The sequence below is a fragment of the Falco punctatus genome, assembly GCF_963210335.1.
Source record: "Falco punctatus genome assembly, chromosome: 11".
NCBI lineage: Eukaryota > Metazoa > Chordata > Aves > Falconiformes > Falconidae > Falco > Falco punctatus.
This window is the reverse complement of record NC_137591.1, coordinates 35,458,792-35,485,250: the sequence shown is the minus strand read 5'-3', so window position 1 is coordinate 35,485,250 and position 26,459 is coordinate 35,458,792. Positions and strand designations below refer to the sequence as shown.

The 26,459-nt window shown below is 39.4% G+C and overlaps 1 protein-coding gene across 1 annotated transcript; it reads left to right on the top strand.

Annotated features, from left to right (window-relative positions):
• Nucleotides 1-67: 67 nt before the first annotated feature.
• ZNF281 (zinc finger protein 281) lies at nt 68-25,841 on the top strand. Its single transcript, XM_080406795.1, has one exon. It carries the CDS (start codon nt 21,478-21,480, stop codon nt 24,112-24,114), a length of 2,637 nt encoding a protein of 878 aa, XP_080262921.1. The 5' UTR covers nt 68-21,477; the 3' UTR covers nt 24,115-25,841.
• The last annotated feature ends 618 nt before the right edge of the window (nt 25,842-26,459 follow it).

Below are 26,459 nucleotides of genomic sequence, written 5' to 3'. Positions count from 1 at the left end.
CTTTACTGGGCATTGAGTAAGTCCCTGAATGAATATTAGGGTATTGGGGGGGGGGGGGGGGGGGGGGGCTGTTGTTGCTTGTTAAGATTTTTGAGAAAAGATGGTGGCAGTGCAGGCAAGTCTGTGCATCTCCCCTGGAAACCGTTCTATGGAATTAAGGAGACTGTCCTTAGAGTAAAGCTAAGGTGATTGGAGGGCAAAAAAATAATATCACATTTGAAAAGTGCATCAGGCTTGATACAACATGCTAATACTTTGAGGACATGACAAACCTAAACCAAAACCAAAACCCTAAAAAAACCCCCGAAAGTTAAACCGAAGTTCTGTTAATCCTCACATTGTAGTCTGATGTGCTGCTTGGATTTTAAAATTCTTCCTTTAAGTATGATGCTTTACCTGACTTGTATTAACTGTTCAGTCAATAAATGGAAAAGACACTGGTGTAAAGTGATTGAGGGGAGTCTGAGTTTCAGTATGGGAAGGAAAAAATGTGGGAAAGAGAAACGAGATCGTTATCTTCTGGATTTAAGTCTGGAACAAAAGCATCCTGGGTCATGAATAACAGTGTGGAGAATTGAAATGTTTTACTGAGTGAAAGTTCTCTTATCCAGCCTTCAGCTTTGGCTTTTGTCTGAATGCGAAGGGATCAGCACAGAGCTACAGTGTGTCATGAGAACGGTGGCTTTTTGTATTGAAAGGACGGGTAAACACTGCATAACCCTGACACAATTGTCCCTATCACCTGTTCTTTCATCTTTACTGTGCTATGGTTAGCTTGGGATCAGTCAGGGCATAATCACAAACTTGCTATAAGCAAGGACATGGATATAGAGCAGCTCAGTGGTCAGCTAGACTTAATCCTGCCAGGATCTGCTTGCTTTTGTTTTTTCATGCCAATAAATGTGAAGTCTGAACTGAGTTATTAGGTGCTCTTGAAAGACTTTAATGATTTAAAGTAAAATAAAATCTCTCCAAATCTGTTCAGCAGCAACTGTATTTTCAGTCCATAACAAGGTACTGGACACTCTTAGATGTTCTTCATTTCAATACTCTTGAAAGACAACTGGTGATGGCAGCAGCTTTGCCCAAGATACAGGAAGCTGCAGATGAAAAAAATATTCTGAATTGAGATGGAGCCTAAATAGGAGTGATCCCCAAATTGATCATGAGTTAAGTCTTGCAAGGTAGCATAGCTTTTTGTCAGAAATATTTTGAAGTGAACACAAGAAAACAGCAATGAGAAAGACAGCACTGGAGACTGAAATGTGAAGAAAATATCTGCAAAAATTAATAGGGAGATATGACTGAAGGAAAATAACTGGAAGAGGTAGGGATGTTTGGGAAATGTAAGAAAATATATTAAAAAACGGAAAACAAATGAACCTCCAAACCTCTGTGTGACAGTGTACTGCAGACAGGCAAGGCAGATGCTAGGCAAGAGTAAGGATTGCTATAGTAAGAATTCTCTTGCAGGATAACAAACGCATTCTTAATTTCTTCCTCACCTAAGGGTAATCATTTCATTGTTTCTAACTGCATAGTGTCCTTTTGGATCTCATTCTTCCTGGCCAATCTTCCTCTTTCTGTTCTTAATTTTTTCTGTTCTATTTTTCCTCAAATATCTGATGCTCTCTTCTTTAAACACCTTATTTGGGTCATAAGTGGTGTGGAAATAGAGTTGAAAGGGCTAGTAGAGGAAAACTCTTACCGGATATTTTTTCTCCTTCTTCGTTAATCTTTAAATATTGAGGACCTTACGTAAATGTAAAACATTACTAGCTAAGTTCTTACTGTAACTTACTAAGTAACTTACCATAAGTTGGATTCCTAGCCAATTAAGTTAGGACAGTGATCTACGCGGTCAGCTCAGTTCAGTGCTGGCAGACATGGGACTTACTATTTCAATCATGAGAACTTGCTGGAGAATTTAACGAGACTCCAGCCCATGGTAATGGTCATACTTCAGTTTAAGTTGCATGTCGTGTATTCTCTTAACAGGAAGTCTGAATTGGGCCGCTTAAAATTAACAAAATTATGAAGCTGAGAAGCCTTATTTCTTTCCATTTTTTACCTGCAACATCAAAATAAATTTAATAGGGATAGACATAGCATTAAAAACTAATAATGAAAAGTAAACAAAAAATTTCTTTGTGTTTCTCTGGTGGTAGTTTGTTCTGTCACTTAAGCAAACAAAATACTAAAAAATATTGTCCAGAGTAAAATAAAATATTGCTTTCTTTAAACGTCTTTTAATTCATCCTACATATATCAAAAAAGATTCTGTGACCATGAAGAGGAAAGCGAAGAAGGGAATAAGGATAAAGAGAAGAAAAAAAGACAGAAGTTATTTAATAGGTCTGTAATGATAGGAAGTTTATTCTAGGGTTGAGGTAAAACTTAATGGTTCATAAATAGCAAATTCATTATGTTTTTAATACTCAGGTTATATTAACACTATATAACATCTTTATGGTACCATTAGTACCACTTAATCCCAAACTCAATTTGGAAATAAACATTTCCAGATCTTTTTCATGGAACAATTGGCCAAATTATTTTAAAAATAAATATTATTTGATTAGTGCATGGCTCATTCAATCACAAACAGACTTATAAATGTTTTATGTCAACTCTTACACAGAGCGCTTAAACATTAACAAATTAATTTATTTTAAAGGCCATATCAAGGTGAAAACACCAGGGCCCTAGGCAGCAGGACAATACATCACAGAGCCATTTCTCATTCAGTCACAGTAATGGCAAAGGATATGTTAAGACATAAAACGTGATATGGTTTGTTAAATATTCATTTATAATTTGCATTCATTATTAAATCATGTGTTAGAACTAATCTTTAATCTCAAAAATATATAATGTGTCGTAAAGTCTATTTGAAAACATAACAATAAATATTTTATGCTTTTCATGTTGCTGTTTAAAGGTTGACTAGTATACACCAAAATCCTTGTCGTTAACATCATTTAACTATTCCGAAGAGATCTGGTCTACACTGATGTTGATTTCAATAATTTATTTCAACCTTTAGGTCAATACAAAGTAAATACCTGTTTGGGAGATGGTCTGTTCTATGACTGATGACAATTGAGCTCGCCCAATACTCCATGGCGACACTGTCGTTCCTTGTCTGAAACATTTGCGGTGCAGGGCAGTAGCTCCAAGAGGTTTATTTTCCAGTGGTCCTTAACGGCTTGCTTGGTGAGAACAGCGAAGCTTGCTTTTCTACATGTTCTGTTTCATTGCCTGTGATTGCTGGGGATTGTCTTTATGTGACTCAATACCTTAAATGTTTTTACTATTGGGAGGTATACTGGCTAGAATACGATAGTTGCTGAATTTCCATAGAACTGGTATTCAATTTGCATTTTGTACACTGAGGAGAAAGGCCTGTATGAGAGGGCTGAGTGTGACGGAGAAGTGATTTGCACTATAGGAGACGAGGAGCTAGTCAATGAACCACGTAAAAACAGCTCATTAAAATGTTTATGTGCTTGGCTGGTTAATGAGAAGAAAGCTTTATTGCAGTCTTATGAAACCTTCAGGTTGAAGTCAGATCAATGCATCTGTAATAATTCAGACAAATGCCTGATTTAGGTTAAGAACCACCAAAAATCAAGGCAAGAAACAATATTCTTGAAGTCTTTCTTCCAAACTAAGACAGTTTTAGTATTGAACTTGTACGACTACAGAACTTCCTTACTTGGTGAAAGATTTCTGGACAGAGCTACCACCTGTCTAGTCTTCCCTTGATCTTTTCAACCCTGAAATGTCTGTTAGGTGGGATCGGAGGTATCTGAACATTTACTAACTCTGCAGCACTTGTGCTGAGGCACTGTGAATATGCTGGATGCTCTTAACGTCCTGTGTCCTGTACATGCACTATACACCTTAATTCACATACAGTTCTGGAAGAATTCTGGTTACCCTATTTCTGAAGACTACAGTAAAGAAGAAAGAAGTCAAGCCTCTAGATTGCATTTCCCATTTAACTGTTGACTTGTCCTAGGAGTAAGCACTTACCTGAAAATAGGGATGTAAGTGAAATGGCCTTTTTGTCTGTTTGTTTGTTTGTTTAACCTAGGCACAATAAGTTACCAAGACGGTCCTGAACAAAGTGTGATTGGCCTATGCTATGGGATTAGTATTAGCAAAAGCAAACCCCTTGTAAAATGAGGTTTCCTTCTCCCTGCCAGAGATGGTGGCAAAGAAAACCACAGAGCTACAATTCTTATTAGCTTAGCAAGGCAATTACCAAAGAGACTCTGTAAGGAACATGACATCCTGGAGATTCTTAAAAGCTAAAAAGCTGGCCTGTGTATGAACCCTAATAAGAGTAGGTGAAGCTATCTGAGAAACCATGCTGGGCTGCCTAAAACCTTAGAATAAGTTGGGTGGTGTTTTTGATTAATAAAATAACGAAGCAGACTTCCCTCTCTGAAAAGCAATACCATAGCTGAACAGTGGGGAATCTACTCTTCTTAATCACATTTTCCTGAAAATAGTGGTAAGAGAGGGAAGAAATATCTTTAAAAGATGCATAGTCAGAGTAAACCCCTGATTCCTAATCAGCCACATGCTCGCCCTATCCTTCTGGAGAATACCGACCATCAATTTCCCCATAAGATGAAGGGGAGGAAAAGCAGTGGTTTAGCATCCTATGCATTATCTCTCTTTTTATGATTACAAATAGAGCACTTATGTTCACTGACCCATATCTCATACCAGACATAACTAGCCAGGTCCAGATTCAGGTTATTGTTCCAGCACTGGATTAGGCCATGTGATCAGAATCAAATTTATCTAATATGATCACTTGATTGTGACATTTCTGATTGGCACTGTATGTAGGCACAGCTGAAGCTTGAAGACATAAAGCAAATGCTTTTGGGGCCCAAAAGGACAGTTGTCAGTGCTTTTACAATGAGCTTCAGAAAGGTTGAGGAGATGCTCTCTGTTGGGTTAATTAAGCTGTCCTTTTGCTTCAGCTTTAGAAGGGAAAAGCTAGTTTGCTCCCCATGTGGCTTTCCCAAACTTTCAGCTGTAGCTGTAAGCTCAAATGACCTCGGTCCTGCAGTGTATCAACTTGATGTGTATAATTGATTGCTAAACATTTTTTACAGCCTGTTAAATGGTAAGGCTTAAAAAAAATAATATATGAATGTTGATTAAAGTGCTTTTGTACAGAGGGGTCAGAGACATTAGCAAGTTAAAAAGAAAGTGCGAGCTCTGCTGTGGTACTTCTAACCTGTACGCTTTATTTCACATAATTGATCCCACATGTCTAATCTAAGTTGTTGGTTTTGTGTCTTTTTTTTTTTTTTTTTTTTTTTTGTCAGGTTTCAAACTGCAAATATTAAAATGCATTTGGAATAGAGTGTACTTCAGTAAGGACACTATACAGAATGCTCAGCAATGTAGATTGCTGGTATTATAATGGCAATGATTATAAAAGGAATAATTTAGATGACTACAGTAGCTTGTAATTGTGTGGTAAGGTAGAAGAAAAAAAAATCAAGGTGTAAAACAGAGTAATAGTAAATCAGAAATGGATTAAGACAGACATTCTAATAATAATTGCCAGTAATTTTGTCTTCATTATAATTTGTGGTGGGTTTTTTTTAATAACTGACGTAAGGCATAATGTATTTTTCAGGGTTCTGTGAGAGCTAGCCAACAAATGGAAGCTGTCACAAAATATTTGCAGCTCCTGTTAGTGAGAAAGGTATGATGCTGTTACAAGTACAGATTGAAAAACGTTCTGAGTGTACATCCATGAGGTTTTTGGCTTAATAACATAATGACTGGGTATCTGCAACAGAAAAAATTGTTTATCCATTTGTAAAAAAAAAGAAATAATAAATCCTCAGCCCTTGTTTGGGAGTGAACGCTTCAGGAGTTTAATAAGCATAACTTTTGAATACCAGTAAGATATTTTGGATTTTTTTCTTTAAATCATCAGTACTGTTAAAGAAAAGGTGTAACTTGCTAGAGTTGCCCTGCCAAGATAGTTATCTATGAAATTCACAGAAGTACAGGAATAGTTTGGTCATTACTATTTCTCTGCTAATTATGACAGTTAATGCTAGTTACAAAAAACATTCACTATGATTTATCCACAGGTGCATCTGACAGTGAATATAACCCAAGAGCTTTGTGCATATTGTTCAACATCCAACGCGTAAAAGCAAGTTTTAGACTGTACCTATCCAAGAAGGATTTGAAACAATCGTTTAGGGGTGAAAAGTTCAATGTTTCATGTACAGAACTCCCACATTATTCCCTTCCTTTGCACAGGCTGCTTTTTCTAAAAGGCCTAAAAGTAGAAGCTTTATTTTCTTGAATACTTTTAAAATAGATTTAAACATCATTTAATTGAACTCCATGGAATGTGGCAGTTCAAGACTTCTTTTCATAAACATGAAATTTCAGAAGGATGTTTTATATTTGTATCTGTGCTATTGGAAACTGGGTAGAATACCTGTCTGGATGGTAAAATCTAGCAGGTGTTTGGTGATATTTTTTTTTTAATTTTAAATTTATAATGTTATTTTAATTGGTAATATCTGCCAAAATGTGCTGTTTATAAGAGTGAAATACTGAAATGATTTATTTTGAAAGTTGCTCAAGAAATGGAATCCACTTCTGTGATTTTAGATTATTTTATTTTTCATGTAATCTAAGACTATGATTTTTCACCACATAACCTTAATATTTTTTCAATTTCCTCATTTACCCAGAAACAGGATCAATATTTCTAATGCTGTATGGAATTTTAAAACTTTTATTTGTATTTTTTTTTGAAGAGAAGACAAAATGGGTTTATTTAAAAACACATCAGTCATTATTAGAGTACTACTCCTAAAATATTTCAAGTATATCATGACTTTTCAGCTGCATAGGACAATACAAGTTAGCTAAAATGAGTTTAGAATCAGAAGCAGAAAAAGCTCCAAGCAATAAATCCTATTGTAGTGGTGAAATGATAGGGAAAGTGACAAGAGGAAATGAGAAAAGAATATCTCTTTTAACAGGAGAAGTGTGTTTTATTTTCTATAAATGTTGCAGAAAATTGTCAGTAAGAGCTTTTCTTTCTCTCTTCCCCAACGCCGCCCCCCACCCCCCACCCCAAGTGCACAGTATCTTGTTTATACAAAATTAGCTATGCAGCTGACTTTAACTTGAAAGCTAAGTAACTTGGACAGAATATTTCTGGAATAAGTTTCATTTAAGACAGCACAACAACACTGAGGTTAGAAACGTGTTTGTGTCTTTTTTTCATGACTAGCCCATGTCTATTCTCTATGAAATTGATGTCAAAAAAGTATTATATATTTTCAGTGGGAAATAGAAGGCTGCCCTCTACTATCCTTGTCAGGACGTCGTATCCCTTTAATCATACTTTTCATTTCAGTACATTGAAATTTCCGTTACCAAGGACAACATCATAAATAAAAGTGTTTGTGAAATTTTTACCTGCAGCTTCCTAACTTTGTGCATTAAGCATGAGACTAGCAGAAAGGTGGTCAAATGTGAAAATTTATAATCATTTATTACGTACGGCTGAAGCGAGAAGGGAATAAAAGTGTGAAGGCATACATCTATAAACTGGAGCAGAAAAGCTTAAATGAAAAGTAAAGTGAATTTCTGTGTCTTGTCATAAAGTAATGAGAAGCTAGAGCTTTATTCATAGCAACCCAAGATGCATTTACTCTCAATCTAGCTTTAGCAGTAAATGCTTCCCTGATGTATTGCTTCAGACTTACAAAGAAATATTTGTGCTCTACATAATAGTAGTTAGGAGAATTACTGCATGGCTGAGGAGATTCTATAAAGGTTTATAGCTGGTGGTGTTACTGTAATTTAATCACAATGTAGCTAATGTAGTACTTTAATATCACAGGTTACTTTTTTTATTTACCATTTATTAGTAACTGACAGTCAATCATCACCACATCATAAACAAATCACGCAGGATTCTATAGGAACCCTGAAGTTCCGGAATGGATGCACTGTAGCTCTTACACGTGCTCCATAATGAACTAAACATCAAATTATTTTTTAGCAGAGCAATCAAGTAAGTCGAGGTTCTTGTTTTCAGTCTGTCAGCCAAAGAAAATGTTTCATGTCATGAATACAATTAGTGTTGCATATTGTGCATACGTGTGTGAGGTAACGCACCAATCCATTACAAGACATACTGGAGAATTTTTTCAAAAATATGAAGACGACTCAGGCAAAACACAGCGTATATGAATTTGCACATAATGAATGAGTTTATACAGGCTAAGAATTATGCCCTCTTAATTTCAGCCACCTTTTTTCTAGGATTACTCTGCTTTGTAAATTGAGAAAGTAAATGTAGCTAGTAAATGTAATAGAGTTCATCCAGTGCTCTTAAGGCACTAAAATCTCAACATATATTTTTGTGATAAGAATGATTTGTTTTAATTTTTCTTTATTGTCCTTTTTAAGATGCACTGGAGGATTGACTTCCCCCCATTTTGTGCTCATCATCAGGTTTTAGTACAAAATTACTGTACTGCATCCAAAGTCGCTTGTCTTAGCGAAATTAACCACTGACTGGAACTCTGAAAGTATTGCCTCTTTGAACTGAAAATTGTGGTTCTCCCAAGACTCTAATGACACTGTCATCTTTTAATTGCAAGCAAAATCTTTGTTTTTCAGTACTCTCTAGCTGTAGGGGGATGACCAGTAACCAACATCAGACTGCCATGTTGATTAATATGTAGTAGTAAGAGGCCACACAGAGATGTATGTATGTAGGCTATTGGTGCATGTCCTGGGTACGCTGCAAAGAAACAGGCTGAAGACCAAGTGCCTTCAATCACTTGCAAGGCACGCCAGTAAGTCTAGTAATGCATACCCTGGCATGGCTTATTGCTATTAGAATATGTCTCTCTAAATTAAAATTTCATGCAATCTACCCTTTCACCGTGAAAAGTACTTCCTAGAAGAAAAATGTAAAATACTTGGAGGATGTATATGAAAAAAACACCCTCATTGCTATTAGATATATTAGAATATGAAACCTCCTCTTCTGTTCAGCATTGCATTGTTTATGTCTGCAGGCTCTCCAGACTAACCAGACATTTCCACGTATTAAATCTGATGGGAAAGGAATGCTGTTGATTTGATCTTTCTTAACTGACTAACTTAGAAAACAAAACAAGAAAACCAAAACCAACCCCCCAGTGTGCTATTAGAAGACCCTGTAGCATTGTTTTCCTGAAAATTACTGTACAAATCTGTCAGGTCATACTAAACTCTTGAGTTTATTTACATATTTATCAATGCTTTGACATAAGAGTTTTCCAAAAGAAACCTGGATGGCTACAGTTTGCCCTTGTAGTTAGCACAAGTAAATGGACGGTTGTCCCATGCACTGCCAAATGAAAATGGTTACTGATTCTATAAACATAGAATTATTGTTAGTATGTAAAAAAAACAACCAACAAACATTGCAAAAGCAAGACGCTAGTAGAAAACCATATTCATTTCTGTCTCTGTCTTTCTTTTTGCTCTTCGATGGCTGTCTACAGCCACTTTCAGTGCTTCCTAGAGTGGTCAGCAAAGATCTGATTTTAATCACACTGCACAGAGGTGAATCAGTTTATAGACGTGCTATTCTACTGTCATACCTTTTTAAGGGTGCTTTCTGGTTAGATTACCAACGGGTTGAATTGCAGACACTAACATCTGCTTTGAAAGGAGGATTTTAATACCGCATGGATTCAATTAATACCTTCCTTGTGCAGATATCCTATTCATAGTCTATATTGAATCTTGAAAGCTGTAGAACCATTGTTTCTTTTTGCAGTGATGTTTTAAGAATTATTCTGCTGGCTAGGTTTGAGACTAAGTTTCTGACATTTAGACAGTTCTAATCTGTTTTTATCGCACCTGTCCGAGCAGCCTGATACAGTCTCCTACTTGACACTTTTCTGTTCCTCCTCTTGTCTGACCCTTTCTTTTCCTCTTGTCCTCCTTACCTTTCCTCACAGACCTGCTGATAATGTTGCCCCCACGCTGCTTTGCATCTCATCTGAATTGGCTTTTTTTCCTTTCTTGCTAACCACACATGTAATGTTAACGGGGATGACGTTATAAGAAGAGTGGGAAGGCTGACATGAAAACGTTCCATGACAGAAATGGTCAAAAAGAACTGAAAGATGTGATGCAAAGGAAAGTGATATCATTCTTTGGAATATAAAACTTAAAATAATTGTTTTTCATAAAATACATTGTTAGAGCACTTTGTCTCATTTGCAAACCTATGTGGAAATAGACTTGACTTTTCTTTCCTTACCAGCATAAATTTGCTTAACTGAAGTATGAGTTATTTAGTGCTGGGCAGAAATGAAAACTCCGTTCAAAAGAAATGATGTGTGAACTTGCATCACATTTTCAGACTGGCTTTCTTAGAACTTTTAAAACATGGGTTGTTTTCAGGTGTAAATAATTTGCTTTAATATGCCTATCCTTTTCAAGTCCACTATTTTATGATATATTTAAAAACTCCAAAAAGAAGCTAAATGAAATTTGAATGTTTCTCTTTTTTTTTCCCCCCTTAACCCCCACCCCGCAATTAAATGTTTTTGTTTATTTTGCCATGAGAACTGAGAACATAAGCTTGTTGGGTCAATCCTAAAGTAGCAATTAATTTCAGTGCCTATATTCAGGCAGTGATTGAACAATCAATTATTTATATGGACTTTTTTCTAAGGTAAAGTACTGCAAGTTCTTTGTATTAATTATACCTGAGATACCGTTTTAGATTTTGTTTTTCTCAGATTTTTTTCTAAAGGTCAATTACCATCATCAACTGAGCAGTTTAAGGCTTCATTGCGTAGTACGCCGGGACACTATGAAGTGTCTTCCAAAGCATGTAAGAACAGTGGTTTTTACTCTTAATGCAACAACAGATGATTGAAAGCAAAATTTCAAAGGCATATTTGGAACCCAACATAGAGTATAAAACTAAATAGTTGAGATAGCTTGATGATGCATAAGCAGTCAGAACACATCGTAGCTTTCACAATCCTGTGGCTGGGCTGGCTCATAAAAGAACTCAGATTGTAAGCTGAACATATTTGCCATGGAACAATCAAGAGAATGTAAGCATGACCTTTGAAAACTATTTTCACATTGACATTTTTAGACTCAGAAAAAATTTCTAAGTTTCTCGCTCAAAACAATGCCGTGTATATTTGTCACCTGAATCTTTGGTTTGGGAAAAATCTGGCTTTTTACTTTTTAATCTGAATTAACATCCTTTTGAAATTATAAATTGGAAGTTACAAAACTAATATTTGTAACTTTTTTCATATTATTACAAAACCCAGACTGACTTCATCTTCCCAGCAAGGATTAAAAGACAGAAAAACAGGCAGGGGGGGAAAAAACCAACCCTATTTCTGGGTAGTTGCCCACTCTGCTAAGAGTTTCAGATCGACAACCAAAATATAAGTATATTAATATATAGTTTTGAATATAATATCATGGGCCCATCAAAGGTTTCCCAGATCTGCAACAGCGGTTAGGGTCTAACTCATTTTGAAATTTATTTTTAAACCATTAAAACTGAGATATCTGAAGACAAGTCTCTGCAAATCTGGACCTAAGCAATTACTGCCTCTCACAGAAATTCAGAACCAATAGAAATGTGTGACCTCTGGTAAGAGGTAGCATTCAAATAATTTCTGATAATGGGATTTTTTTGTGAATGCGTTTTATATTTGTTTTTAAGGCATTTATTCTTGCAACAGCAACAGGGCAACAGTAATATCTGAAAGGCCACAGATACAGTGATCTCCCTCTAATATTAAAGGTGAGCATTATTCCCTAGAAGGATTCACTAGCAGTGACCTAGCATTGGAGGAGCTACAGACAGCACTTAGGGCTGTCTTATCTTTATGCCCTTTTCTCATCATTCAAGAAGGAGTTTGTACCAGTAACTGTGCCGTTTTGTGCCAAGAGCCTTCTCTGTAATCAGGCAAAACTCCTGCTTGAAAGTCCAAAAGGGCTTCTGCTAATGTAGGAGGGCATCGTCAGGAATGTACAGTAATAGGAAAGATGTATTTGGAATGAAGCCTCAAATGCTGTGTTTCTTTTACAGGGTATCTCCGCATCTGCTCCAAACAGGATTACGTGAATGACATGAAAAACGGGGGAGAGGATGTGGCAAAACTGTTCAGTCACATAATAAGGAGATTAGCTCTATGGGAAATAGTGTCCGTCATGAATACATCTGACTGGAGAGAATTTAGATGGAAAGCCTTTATGAGGTTTTTTTGTTTGTTTGTTTGTTTGTTTTTTTTAAGCTAGCAATGAAATCTAGGATGAATAATGCTCCATCCAGAACGTGTGAAAGTATCTGTGTGTCTTGACATCTTAGAGAAATATTTTAAGCTATATAGATTGTCTACAGTTGTAGCTTAAAAAAAAATAATCCAACACACTTGATCATTAAGTATGAGTTATTATTGTCCAGTTTTTGTTATGGTAAAATAAGAATATTTAGAATAGAGTCTGAGCTTTCAAATCTGTGGAAAAGATCCTGTTGGTTTGAACGGGCAACGCTCAGATGTTTTTTAGCCATTGGCTGTACATTTATAGGGCTCTGCCTATTATTTCTAAGGAGCTCAAAAGAAGAAATTTAGAAAAGCAGATTCTGCATTCAGTATAGTTCACGGAACTTTTTCTAGGGTCTACAGATTCAGAGAAGCTGTAACCTTAGGCTTTAAATTACTATATAGCAAAAGAAGGGCAATATACAGCAGCTTCCAGCATGTGGTACAACCTTGGGATCTTCTGCAATGCATGTACCTGTGCGTGCATGTAAGGTGGAGAAATACTTGCATATATAAACTTGTAAATGACAATAATACTAGGATTACACTGGCTGTATTCTAGCTTCCCTATAGAGATTTTACAGTGATTCTTACAGTCTAATCTACACCATTGTAATTCTAAATATTTCCTTTTCTTAAGAAAAATTTCTTGAGACAGATTTTTCTCCCCACTGCTCACATTTAATAATGCTGTAATACCTCTGAATGGTTGAGACTAAATTGGCTAACCATGTTGTGAGGTGCTAATAAATGTACGAAATACAGAGTTTAGCTTGATTTGGTGCCAATCAACATTTTCTGTACCACATCAACATGTTACAAACAGGTTTTGCCCTTATTTGTACATGTGTCAACTTGTTTTGGGTGAAGCAGACCAACTTTAGAATGAGAATGTAAAGCAATAGTTTTTCAATACAAAAGGTATTAAAGAGATGTAATTGTTTTAAAGAGCATGGATTAATTTTGGGGTGAAATAATCCATTTCTCTGTATGCTTCCTAGCTCAGTGAAAGTACTTGGAGAAACTTTTATGAAATGAGAAAGCATGGTTTATTAATAAAGACATCTCTGAGATGACAAGCGCAAGGAATAGATGGCAGTTGATAGAAGTTATGAGCTGGTAAAAGTAAGCAGGTAGAATGAAACTGGCAATTCTTTCCCAACAGCCAGTATTCTAACACAATGTTGTACAGAAAGACTCTTTTTGTACAGCAGTGGAATCATGCAATGGTATAGCAAGGCCAAGCGCTGAGTACACATTAGGTTTTATTCAAACCACTTTGTGTGTATGTATGTGAATAACAGATATATCTGTCCTTTAGATCTTTTTAGGTGATGGTGTGTTTATGGTAATTAATTTGATCAGAAGAAAAAAAACCACCTGTCTTCATGTAGTCTTGGCTTTGCATGCAGTCAGTATGCTATGGAAGAGTGTCTTGATATGTAAAGTATAATTCTGAAAGGAAGAAACAGAAGAAGGAAAGCTTTTTACATTATGATAAATTTCCATTAAAAGAAATTTAAATCCTGTAGCCCTGACTGTAATGCAAAGATCAAGTAGTTCTCTTGAACGACAGGTGGAAAGAAGGACCCTGACCACCTCAAAAAGTAGATCAACACAGGCTTATCGAGGTGCTCCAATAGGATCTTGGTAAGGTGGTTAAAAAAACCTGTTAGATGACACACTTCAGTCACACCAGAAATTTGCTATATCTGCCATACGATAGCTTATTCTGACACATAAACAGCATATCCTTGCTTAATCAGAGAGGTGGACAGATGACTACTTTTTATTTATTTTTTTTAAACATGAAAATTTCATATCATTCTAAACATACCTTTATGCAGAGAGGTTATTGCTGACTTTATCTAAAACAAACTTGAGGATAGGCTTACATTTGGCAACATGGAATGCTAATTTGCTGAGGCGGACAAGAATCTGAACTGCTCTTTTAATACACTAGATCTCAGTTATTCTACTGCACACATTAAATATGATTTCATCTAAAATTTCCTATGTTGCTCCTTTAGCAGCATGTGTTTCTGAGAAGGAAAGGTACTATAACGTCCCTGGTAACTAAGGTGGAGGTTTTCTTGGCATTAAGCTCTAGGAATTATGATATTAGGCCACTCATCTGACTAAAATCAGATTTTTCAACTATTGCTGCTCCTTCCCTTAAAAACAGTTGAATCAGTGTTTCAAAAGTCATTGTCACTTTTTGAATCATCAGATGTTCTATGGATAAAAGACAGACTTTCTGCTTCAGGCTGTTTGTTGATATAATTTTCAGTATGGGATAGATTTGTCTTTGGAGCAATGTGTATAGAGCAAAGCCTGAAAAACTGTGCTTCATTTCTTGCAGAGGTTCTTGGTGTTGATCTACCTGTGCATCTCCACTTCACTGACGTTAATGGAAGTATCTTTCTAGCATGGCTCTCTGAACTAAGGAAATAACATCTGGCTCCATTTACAACTGAGGCAGAGAGGAATTAATTTCCAAGGCCATACCAAAGAATCTTTCACAGGGTAGGTTGCTGATTTGCTCCAGGGCCTTTGCTATGACAGTTTATTACAACCAAATTTCTGAGGATTTGTTAATTTGGTCGTGTTACAAAATTTTGGCTTGTTTGTTTGTTTTAACTTCTAGTTTTTAAAGGCAGAAAATCTGAATCAAAATCACATTGTCTCCTCCTGTTTGCCAAGCCTGCAAGTACTAATTTCAGTGATAACTCCAAGAGCTCAAGTAGTTGCCTGAGGGACAGCGACTTTGAAATGTCACAGCAGTACTGTTTCAAATGTCATACTTGTTAAATGCTGAAGTAAAGATTTCGGACATCTTCATCTACGGTAGAAAAATCCTGTAACTTTTGAATTTGGTATCCATTGCATTAACCCTGATGTTGCATGGCACAATTTTCCTGAGGCTTATAGATACCAGCACTGGTATGGTTTTAAAACAAACAGTAAACTCCTAACCTATCCTTGCCAAGACAACTTTTAATTCTTTTAGGATTGCAGGAAGACAGTGTGATTAAGATGAGTTCTATTTGCAATCTGCAGTTTCCACTGCTGTAATACAGCTATTTTTTAATTTACAAAAAAATAAGCAGAATTAGTTCTGTATACCTGTACATGATCTTCTGTCTTTCTCTATCCCACACAGCAGAAAATTCCTTGCAACACAAACTTTTTCAGTGATGGAAATCTTAAAGTTCATACTAGAGGCATGCTTTTAAATATTGAATTGTTTTTATTACATATTAATTTACTAAGAATGTATTTAATTGACTTTAATTCTTCAATTCTTCTATATAATGTTTACATACATGTTTTGCTAATATAGTTTTATTTAAGTGACCTTTTGAAGTATTCCAGTATGGATATTAGTAGTTGAAAATTCTTAAACATCTCTTTAAATTGTGTCAAACAAATGAAAGATCAAAGGCTTAAAAATTAACAGAAGGATGAAATAATTCCACATACTAGAAAATGGCATGTCTAAAAGGTGCTGAAATTAAAAATATTAAAAGTGTCAGTGTAACATTCTCCACCACACCAAAAATTGATTGTAATTTATTGTTTAATTTTGAATGAAATATGCTGTCTATAAAAGGAAGCTTTTAGGAAATGTGGAATAGTAACAGTTTGAGAGACAAATGTTAAAATCAGGGAAAGAAATGTCTGATAAAAGAATTGTCCTGCAGCTTTCTGTTGCCCTAAAGCAGAATGAACTTCTGGTAAGTGTCAACTTTCAGTGGTATCACCCAAATTGGAACAGATCCTGACAAACTTGCTGAAGATTAGAACTGTGCATAGACTGATTTGTTCAAGATAGCAAGGACAATTCTGTTAAGACCTGCCAAATTTAAAACCTGAGCAGTCCATTTACGCCCTGCAGAGTGACAAACAAATCTGTAATTAAGCACACAGCAATTCTGTTCCTCAGTCTCCAAAAGGCAGGATTCCAGCTCAGCTGAAGGTTTTTAACTTCTAGTCGATGTCTACCAGGAAAATGTCCTACTTTTCCCTGAGACTTGAAAAATGACAGGTGTGCTTGTATGTTCTCTTTTCTCTACTCATGGCCAGTTTTTCTGCCTAGAAACCTTTAACGTTTTCGAGGCACAGACAGCCTTATGCTATCTGTATATGCTACTTAGCCTAATGTGGTTACAGTTCCCCTGGGTGTTCATACCTGCCATCGCAACACAGAAAAAATACAAATGTGCCTACACATGCCTATACAAACTATGCTTCTTAATGAAGGATTATTGGCGTGTTTTTTTTTAAATCCCGACAGGTAAAATAAACAGTCCTGGATAAAATTACTGGCTTGGTCACAACACTGCTTAATTCTCAGGCTGGTCAGATGTTCTTTGCCTTCTGGGCAACTGAAGAGTTGAGGCAGCTGCTCACAGAACCATACTGCAGGTAACACCATGGTCTACTGAGGAAACAGAGCAGCTCTTACTCTTTGCAATTAATGAGCTAAAGAAAGTGAACTATCAATAATGCAAGACCATATTATTTTTAACATTTCAAACCACCTGAGGATCTTTATCTCTCTATTTTGATTTCAGACAGACCACAAACTATCCTGTACAGGCAATTGTTGATGACACTGTCGTGTGGAAAATGACCCCTCCGTTACCAGTTGCAGGTGCCAAGACCTGGATGTAGCTCATTGCAAGCAATAAGTAAAATCCTTGTTGGGCTGCACAATTTATTGATGTTAAAGGAAAAAAAAAAAACCACCACCACTACAACAAGATAAAACAAGACCAAAACCTCACAGAAATCTACAAGAAGAATTAAGAATGTCCACAGTACTTGGTATCTCTAACAGTTAAATACTTAAATGAGCTGATCAAGCTCAAGAAAAGCAAAAACTTGGCATGCCAATTTAAGATCTGGAATCTTTCATAACTTGTTTCTGAATTTTCTGTAACATTACTGAACATCCAAACCTAAGTAGCTAACTAGTTTGCTTATACCTGTGATTATAGAAGATTAACAGATCTCGAAAGAGACTGAGAAGCATTTAAAAACAGTATCTGTGCAATTCAAAATGAAAAAGCAGTCCAGTGTGTTGGAAGGCTTAAATGTATGTATCTTAATATCACAGCAAATGATATTGTTTGGATTGACAAGACTTTTGGCAAGACTTTTCACTCATGAAAGTACCTGAATAATAAGTGGCATGTGATTTTACTCACACTTCTGGGAAGCCTGAGAAAGGAATTTATTTCCTCGCCCCTCCCCCCCCCCCCCCTTAATTTTAACAATAGCTGATTATTCTCTGCCTCTTACTCTGGCATCTACCCATTCCAGCCTCTTTCCTGGGAGAGAAATCCCTAAAATCCTGAGAACTTGAAATGGAGATAGGAGGAAATAAAGGTTTACACTTTACACCACCTCCTTTTTTATGTATGTATAAAGCAGGCCCCAATCAGATTAATACATAAACATGCATACATTATTTAGCTATTTATTTCTATTACATTTGTATTGTTAGCATTAACATTAGAAGCCATCACTGACAGCTTTCAGTGCTATCAAAAGCTTAATGATTCTTTAAAAGCTTTGTACTAAGACACTTAGAATGATTTTTTTGCAGTGTTCAGCTACAAAGCACCTGTGATGCTGCTTATTTGCTGTATGTTGAACAATTTGATCAATCAGCTGCCAGTTGCCTATGTCCAATGCAATTATGATGTGCATCTTCCTGAAAATCCAGTATTTACTTCCATCTCAGATAAAACCAATTTTACTTCAGTGTAACTTTAGAGAAAGTTTCTCATCTCTTTTGTTTTTCAGTTGAAATGCAGATTTCAGATGATACTAGGAAGAACTCAGAATGGTCCACTAACGCTATATTTGAAGAGAAAACTGGCATTTTATTCTACAAATAATTTTGCTTGGCAAGCTTCTGGATTCTGGTTGTTCTGTTTACAAATAAGCAGCATGATATGATTGGGGTATGTTTTGTATGAAGGCACACCCAAAAATGTAGCTGTCTGTTCTCTGAATCTGCTCTTAACTTATTCTTGATGTTACTGATGTAATCTGGAAATAACTGGAAGTAAGTATTGGATATGAGTGCTTTTGAAAAACTAAACAAAAGAAATGATGCAAAAACACTCTCTCTGTCAATGATTTTTAGTGGCATTGGGTAATTCATAGAAATATTACACATGAATGTATTATTCCCTGCCTAATAACATAGTGATTTTGCTGATGCGCAAATCCAGAATTAATCCAACTGTCTTCAAGTACTTTGCATGTTGGATTAAAAAAGTTGTAAATTTCTTTGGTACTCAAATGTAGGTTTGGGTTTTTTTTCCGAAAATATTTTCTGTCTGAAAGTGTTTTTTTTTCTTGATATATTAAAGTGGTCAGTTTAAATATTAACATTACTAGATAGGGTCGTTTTACAAATAAATTTAAAAATCTGTTATAAACACAGGGTGAATCTGAGTTACACAGAAGCATTTTCTTAGGAAGCTACCTTGTACATCTTATTTTGATTTGCTATTCTGCTCTTCCTAGTAATTAGCCTGCATTTTTCAGGATTCTGCCTGCAGATTTGCAAGAACCAGTAAGGTGTTGCACTGTTAACTTAGAGCCTGGAAACACATCCTTTGATAAGGTGAAAGTGTTTGGGGAAACTCACTAAAGTGTTTTGTTTGGTTTTAGCTTGTTTTGTCTAATAATAGAACAATTTGAAGCAAGATGTTAAAAGAACTTTGATAAATCATGTATACCATTTGCTTACTTGCACTTTTTTTGTGTTCTCATAGATCAGTTTCTTTCTATTTAAATTTCTAAAAAGTGGGTTGTATGTATTTGTCAATATATATGCAGGAATGTATTTGTAGTGTAGAATTTGGTAACATATGTTTTCCTAATTTCAGTTAAAAAAAACCAACAGAAATAAAGATGTTTGCTCATTCTGTTTGCTTTAGCATCTTTGTTTTCACATTTTTTTTAAATTTAGCACTTTTATTCAGAAGACCATTCAAATATAAAATTAATTTTTCTAATTAATGCTTTAGATCCTTAGGTGCTAAGTGTTTTTTATTGCCAAACAGTTGACTACCACAAACGCTGTAGGTGATGTACTCCCATGTTATCAAATAAATGCTCAAGGTGCAGCTTATAATGCTGAAAAATAGAAAAATAAATTGACCTTGATGAAGTGTGTCTTCTTTTGTCTGTTCCCAGGAAAGTTTATTTCAGGTATTTCTACTGCTGAAATGATTAGAGTTAACAGCTTTTTCCCTCCATTTTATTTTACAGGGTCTCTTCATCTTCCTGATATATGGGGTGTACAACACAGAGGTAAGTCTGCTTGGAGTATCTCAAGGCTGACAGAGTGAATGAGAGAAATGACAGGTTTCTTATCTTGATAACTGAGGGACAAAGTTGGCTTTCCATATGAGTGTCCTACTGCCCTTCATGCTTGGACTAGCTTATATGCATCCCAGCTTACCATTAAACACAGACACCCTGAAAAAAGGGACAGACTCATTTCTCATAGGTATTGACTAATATTTTACTGCTGCTTTAAGTTTTTTGAATTCCTGGTCTTTCTTTTAACACTTGGCTAAACCCAACAGTCCTAAACTTTCATAATTTAATTTACAATTTAAAATGAACTGTTAGTTTACATGCTCTTTAAAGAAAACTATTTAAATTATAAAAGGAACAAGTTGTACTCACTTGACTTCAGAGTTTTGTTGGGTATAGAAATTGCACTAACTTCCATTTTTTTACATCAACTGGACATTTTCAAGGTTTTAAAGTCTGACCCAAGGCCTGGCAGTACTCAGGCCTATGGAAGGCACCAGATCGCTGCGGGCTGAGCTTGATAAAAATCAGAAGGCATTTATACGCCTCCATTACTGCCATAATGTTAATGATGAAAACGAGTGTTATATGTTCGTTCAATCCCCGGTTTTTAAGCTAAGGTACCTCTGCACTTTACAATAGAACCTGGAATGCGGCAGTAAACCCCACCAGGGATCGAAAAGGCTCTCGCAGTCAGCGGTTAGAAATGGTGCGGCGTTCCGCCCAGGGCTCATCACAGCCCGGGGCCGTGCCCTACTGACACACCGTGGGAAAGGCCGCCCCACGGCGGGGGCGGCGGGGGTTTCGCTGCAGGGGGCAGGGCCGGAGCCCTCGCCGCGGCAGCGGGGGCGCAACGCGCCGGGTGAAACGCGAACGGCCCGTCCGGGTGGCGGTGCCCACTGCCGGCAGCAGCGCCCTTCGCTCCCAAGTGCCGCCGTCGTTCCGAGCTCCGAGCGGCCGGGGTCCCCCGCCCGGCCGGGGTTGCGGGGCCGCCGGGCACGCAGCCGCCTGTGCCGGGCGCTTGGTACGCGCGCTCGCCGGGCCCGCAGCCGCCAGGCTGCACCTGCCGACGCGCCCGGAGCCCAGCCTCTCCCGCAGGGGCCGGGCGCCGCCCGCCAGGGGCTGTGTCTGGCGTTACCCGCTGCCCGGCCCCTCCCGCGCGGCCGCGCCCCTCGACGGCAGGAGGCGGATGTGGCCGCTGGCCCGCCCGGCAGCGCGGCGCCCGCCGCAGGCGCGCTGGGCACGGCCGCCCGTCCCGCCGAGGCCGCCGCTGGGCGCCGCGCGGGGCTCCCGCGCCCCCGGGCGGAGGCGGCGGGCGGCGCTCCGGCCCGGGCCCCCCGACGTGGCACCGCCTTCCAGGCGGGCGCGGCGGCGGGCGGGGGCCCGTGGCGCCTGCGCGCTCCGGGGGCTGGTGGCCGGCCCGGGGCCGTACCCAGCGTGCCGCGCGCCGCGCATGTGCGGTGCGGGGCACAGGGGCTGCTAATTCCATTGTGGAGCGGACGCGGCGTTATTTTTAACTGGAGGCGGCGGCGGGAGCCGTAAGTGCAGCCCGGGCCGGGGGCCGCCCGTCGGCGCGGGTGGGGGTGGCGGCGATGCGCCCGGGTGGCGGCTGCCGGGCCGCCGCGGGAGCCAGCCACTGAGCGGGCGCCGCCAGCGAGGCGGCAGCGGTGTTCGGCGGGCGGGCGGCGGGTCCCGCAGCCCCTCTGGGCCGTGCCTCCTTCCCGGCCCGCCTTCCCGGGGGATGAAACTCGGCGGCGGGTTCCTCGGCGGCGGCAAGAGGGCGGCGGCTATGGAGCCCACCTTCCCCCCCGGGATGGTTATGTTCAACCACCGCCTGCCCCCGGTCACCAGCTTCACCCGGGCGGCCGCGCCCCCGCCGGCGGCCCAGCATCCCCCGCAGTGCGTGTTACCTCCGGGCTCCGCCGTCGCTTCCTCCGCGGCGGCGGCCGAGCCCCCGGCGCCTCCGCCCCCTCAGGACATGACTTTCAAGAAGGAGCCGGTGGGGGCTTTCCCCTCGGCGCCCGCCCCCGCGCAGCGGAGCCCCTGGGGCTTCCTGCAGTCCTTGGTGAGCATCAAGCAGGAGAAGCCCAGCGAGCAGGACGAGGAGGAGCAGCCGCCGCACCACCACCACCACCACCACTACGGGGGGCTCTTCGGGGGGGCGGGGGAGGAGCGCCTCCCCGGGCTGGGCAGCGGCGGCGGCGAGGGGGGCGGCCAGAGCGTGATCCAGGACCTCAGCCTTCTCCACCACCTGCACCAGCATCCCCACCGGGACCTGCTCCTGAGCGGCAGGGGCGAGGGCGCCCCCGGGAGCTCGGGCGAGCCAAAGCACGATGCCCAGGTCAAGAAGGTGAAGAGGCCAAAGCCAGAAACTCAGGGAATCAAAGCCAAGCGGAAGCCAAGCGCTTCGTCCAAACCCCCCCTGGTGGGAGATGTGGAAGGTGCCATCGCGTCCCCCAACCAGAAGCCTCATGTCTGCGAGCACTGCAGCGCTGCCTTCAGGAGCTCCTACCACTTGCGCAGACACGTGCTCATCCACACGGGGGAGAGGCCTTTCCAGTGCAGCCAGTGCAGCATGGGCTTCATCCAGAAGTACTTGCTGCAGAGGCACGAGAAGATCCACAGTCGGGAGAAGCCCTTTGGGTGTGACCAGTGCAGCATGAAGTTCATCCAGAAGTACCACATGGAGAGACACAAGAGGACACATAGCGGAGAAAAGCCATACAAATGTGACACTTGTCAGCAGTATTTTTCGAGGACTGATAGACTGTTGAAGCACAGAAGAACGTGTGGTGAAGCCATAGGTAAAGCAGGGGCTGGGATGGAGCCCGGATTGTCAAATAACATGGGTAGCTTGGCTGCATTGTCTCAGGGAAATACAAGTTCCTCAAGGAGAAAAAGCAAAACAAAAAGTACGTCCACTGAAAACAAAGGAAGTAAGTGTAGCAGCAAAGTAACTGAATCTCAAGTTACGAGTAATGTGGCCATACCAAATTATGCAGTTGATATTCCTATCGTGTCTTCCAGCAGTGGTCTAGTTGGCACGGGTGTAGAAGAACTTCAGAAAAAGGTGCCAAAATTGGTCTTGAAAAAAGGAAGCAGGAAACAGGCAGACAAAAGTTACCTTAATTTTATATCACCGCTGCCAGATATTCTGGGGCAAAAACCACTGTCTGGGAAACAGAGTGGCTCACTAGGCCTAGTAGCCAACACCGGTGTAGAAACCATTGGCCTTCTCCAAAGTACAGGTGGTAAAACAGGTCAAATAAGTAGCAATTACGATGATGCCATGCAGTTTTCAAAGAAAAGAAGATACTTGCAAACTGCAAGCAGTAACAGTGCCTTTTCAGTTAATGTCGGACACATGACTTCCCAGCAGTCCGTCATCCAGTCTGCAGGTATTAGTGTTATGGATAACGAAGCTCCATTGTCTCTTATTGATTCAGCATCTTTAAATAGTGAAATAAAGTCTTGCCACGACAAGTCTGGTATTCCTGATGAAGTTTTACAGAGCCTTTTGGACCAGTACTCTCACAAATCGGAAGGCCAGAAAGAAGATCCTTTCAGTATAACTGAACAGCGTGTGGACTTGCACACCTCAGGCGAACATTCAGAGATGGTTCAGGAAGAAAACTTGAGCCCTAACTCTCAAACAGTTTCAAACGATAAGGCAAGCATGTTGCAAGAATACTCCAAATACCTCCAACAAGCCTTTGAAAGAACAACCAATAGTACTGGTTTTGCTTTTGGACCCAGTTTTCAATTTGTTAGCTTGTCTTCAAGTCTCCATAACCACACTCTGTTCCAAGACAAACAGATATACACTACATCTCCACTTGAGTGTGGCTTCAGCCAATCCGTTACCTCAGTATTGCCAACTGCGTTGCCAAAACCTCCGTTTGGGATGTTGCTGGGATCTCAACCAGGCTTTTATTTGTCTGCTTTGGAGGCTACGCATCAACAGTTGACTCCTTCTCAAGAGCTGGATGATCTCATTGACCCGCAGAAAAACTTAGAGACTTCATCCAACTACCAGTCAACATCTCAGAAACTGACTGGCCAGAAGGAACAGAAAAACTTAGAATCCTCAACAAGCTTTCAGATCCCGTCTCAGGAGTTAGCTAGCCAGATAGATCCTCAGAAGGACATAGAGCCTAGAGCAACCTACCAGATCGAGAACTTTGCACAAGCGTTTGGTTCTCAGTTTAAGTCGGGCAGCAGGGTGCCAATGACTTTTGTCACTAACTCTAATGGAGAAGTGGACCATAGAGTAAGGACTTCAGTGTCAGATTTCTCAGGGTATACAAATATGATGTCTGATGTAAGTGAGCCATGTAGTACACGAGTAAAAACCCCAACCAGCCAGAGTTACAGGTAAGGTCCCGACTGTGACCAGGCTGTGGGGTCTTCTTAATGTAATTTTGTTTTGTTTTGACAATACTGCCATTGGAATGTTCCTACATGGTCCTGTTAAGAATAATGTAACATGCCCTTTCAATGCAACTTTTCATATTTAGTTTTATTTTGTTAGTGTGATTTTTTTGCTTTTTAGATTTGTTTATTATGGTTTTTAATCAAAAATCAATAGATTAAAATAGTGTTTTTGTTCAAGTGACAATGTTTAGCAATCAAATTTACATTATATAGATTGTCAGGGAATAGCCCAAAAGTTTTAAATGCAAAAAATTAACTTTGTTCCTAGGACTAAGGTTTATTCTAATTGCTTTACTCTCAGGAAAGTGTAATGAAGCATGGGAATTCTATGCACCACTAGTGTATTGGAACTTCCAATTTACAGATAGTGACAAATATATCTCAGCTTTTTGAGGAAGGGATCTATGACATTTCAAATTGCTGTTTTTTAATATCTGGGCTGATCTGAAAGAATTTTGCTACCTAAATCTCGTTGTTTTTAAAATACTCCTGTTCTTCCAGGTGATGCTCATTCCAGGCAGGTGGAGCAAGTATTCTTGGGTCCGTACAAAGAGCCCAGAATGGTAGCTTTAATATAAACAATAATATCCCCAGAACTCCTGTGTAAGACTGTAATTCCGTAAAGAGATTCTGTTGACACAAACAGTGAGAACAAAAACGTGTGTGTCTGGTTCATGTCATTAGAACCCTAACTTGAAACTACAGTCATAATCCAGATAGGCTTTTGGGATACATTATTTATTATAGGTGGTTCAAACAAAGTCCTCTTGCTCTTCCCCTTCTCTTTTTTTCCATGTTCTTTTAGTGTATTCCTTCCTTTTGTTGTGCTCCCAGTTCCTCTGGACTTGGTATTGGGTTGTTGTCCCTGCCCTCCCCCCCCCCCCCCCCCTTAATTTACACCTTTTCTTCCCTACTCACTCTCTCACCCCAACTTAATAGTTAGCATTTTAAAAGATTTACATTCCAGAAAGTGCGTATCTTCTTATGTACTTTCTGATGTCTTATGACATCAGATGATTAACAGTAAACACCCACATGTTTTAGAATTATGTCAAGGTTTCCATGTATGATAAGAAATAATATGCACCCACTTGTGCATACTAAGGCCCCTGTCCTGCATGAGGGTCAGCTAACATGGACCCCTGTGCCCAGAGGTACACCTGTGGTGTCACTGGAGCCCTGTACAGCTGCAGGGGTTTGCAGCAGCTTGTCGTTGCAGGCTTTGAGGGCCTAAGGCTGCAATTCCATCAAAGGCTTCTGGTGATGACATGGACTACAAGAGTAGAACTTGAGTGGCTTGTTAATATCAACAGAACTTTTCATTGGAATTATTGCCTTACTTTATGTATATTTTGTGGTACATTATTTATTATATGTGAATCCTGATTAATGCCTGTGGAGCCACGGAAACCTGCTAGAAATACTGGTGGCCATTCAAAGCTGCTGAAAGGCAGTGGCACTGCTCTAAACCACTTTTTGCAAATGTATTTTTTGATTAGTTTTTTAATGTAATTTTGGTGATGTTTATGCTGATGGTTTTTTATGTACTCTTGGTGATGTTTCAGTCTTATGTACTTTTCTGGTGTCAGGAAAGTACCAGTGGTTGTTTGCAGTCTTATTGTGTAATCAGCCTATTACAGGCTTCCATGTATAATAAAGTTATTAACATTGTGCAAGTGTAAAACACTTCTGTTATGAAAGTGGTGTATTATTAAATGAATTGTTACAAAAATCCTGGGTAATTTCTCCTGTTGTCCCTGACCACTAAAAATGGAAACCTGAGCCCACTTGTAATCTCTTTTACTAGGTAAACTACCTTCCCCCCCCTGCCCCCACCTTACTAGCCTAGAGTTTGTTCTCATAGAATCCATGTAACTCCATTAACTTTTTTCTTTATACTTGATTATGTATGTCGCCCTATTTCAGTTTAAATAAGCAAACAACGGTGCTCTGACAGAACCCAGCCTGTTACCAGGGATGGAATAGTCCTTAATCACTGTGTTGGCTTTTTCAGTACCTTTTGTTTTGCAGAGGTTATGATTTACATTCTTTATTGTGTGTAGTAGAAGTTGCATATGTATTGTTCTGGCTGTTTGCTTTAACTTAATACTAATAAAACCCATTATTCACAAAATCATAAAACATATGACTTCTATTATCCAGTCACACTTTTGAGAGCCTATTAAGGAAATGTTATAAGGTTAAGTTTTGAGAAGAAATAGTGTAACTCACTGGCATGTTTTCAGCTTTTTTGTCAGTCTTCAGTTTCTTTTTGGGTCAGATATCTGA

Coding starts and splice junctions, on each gene's coding strand:
- ZNF281 (XM_080406795.1), top strand. CDS start 21,478: ATGAAACTCGGCGGCGGGTTCCTCGGCGGCGGCAAGAGGGCGGCGGCT.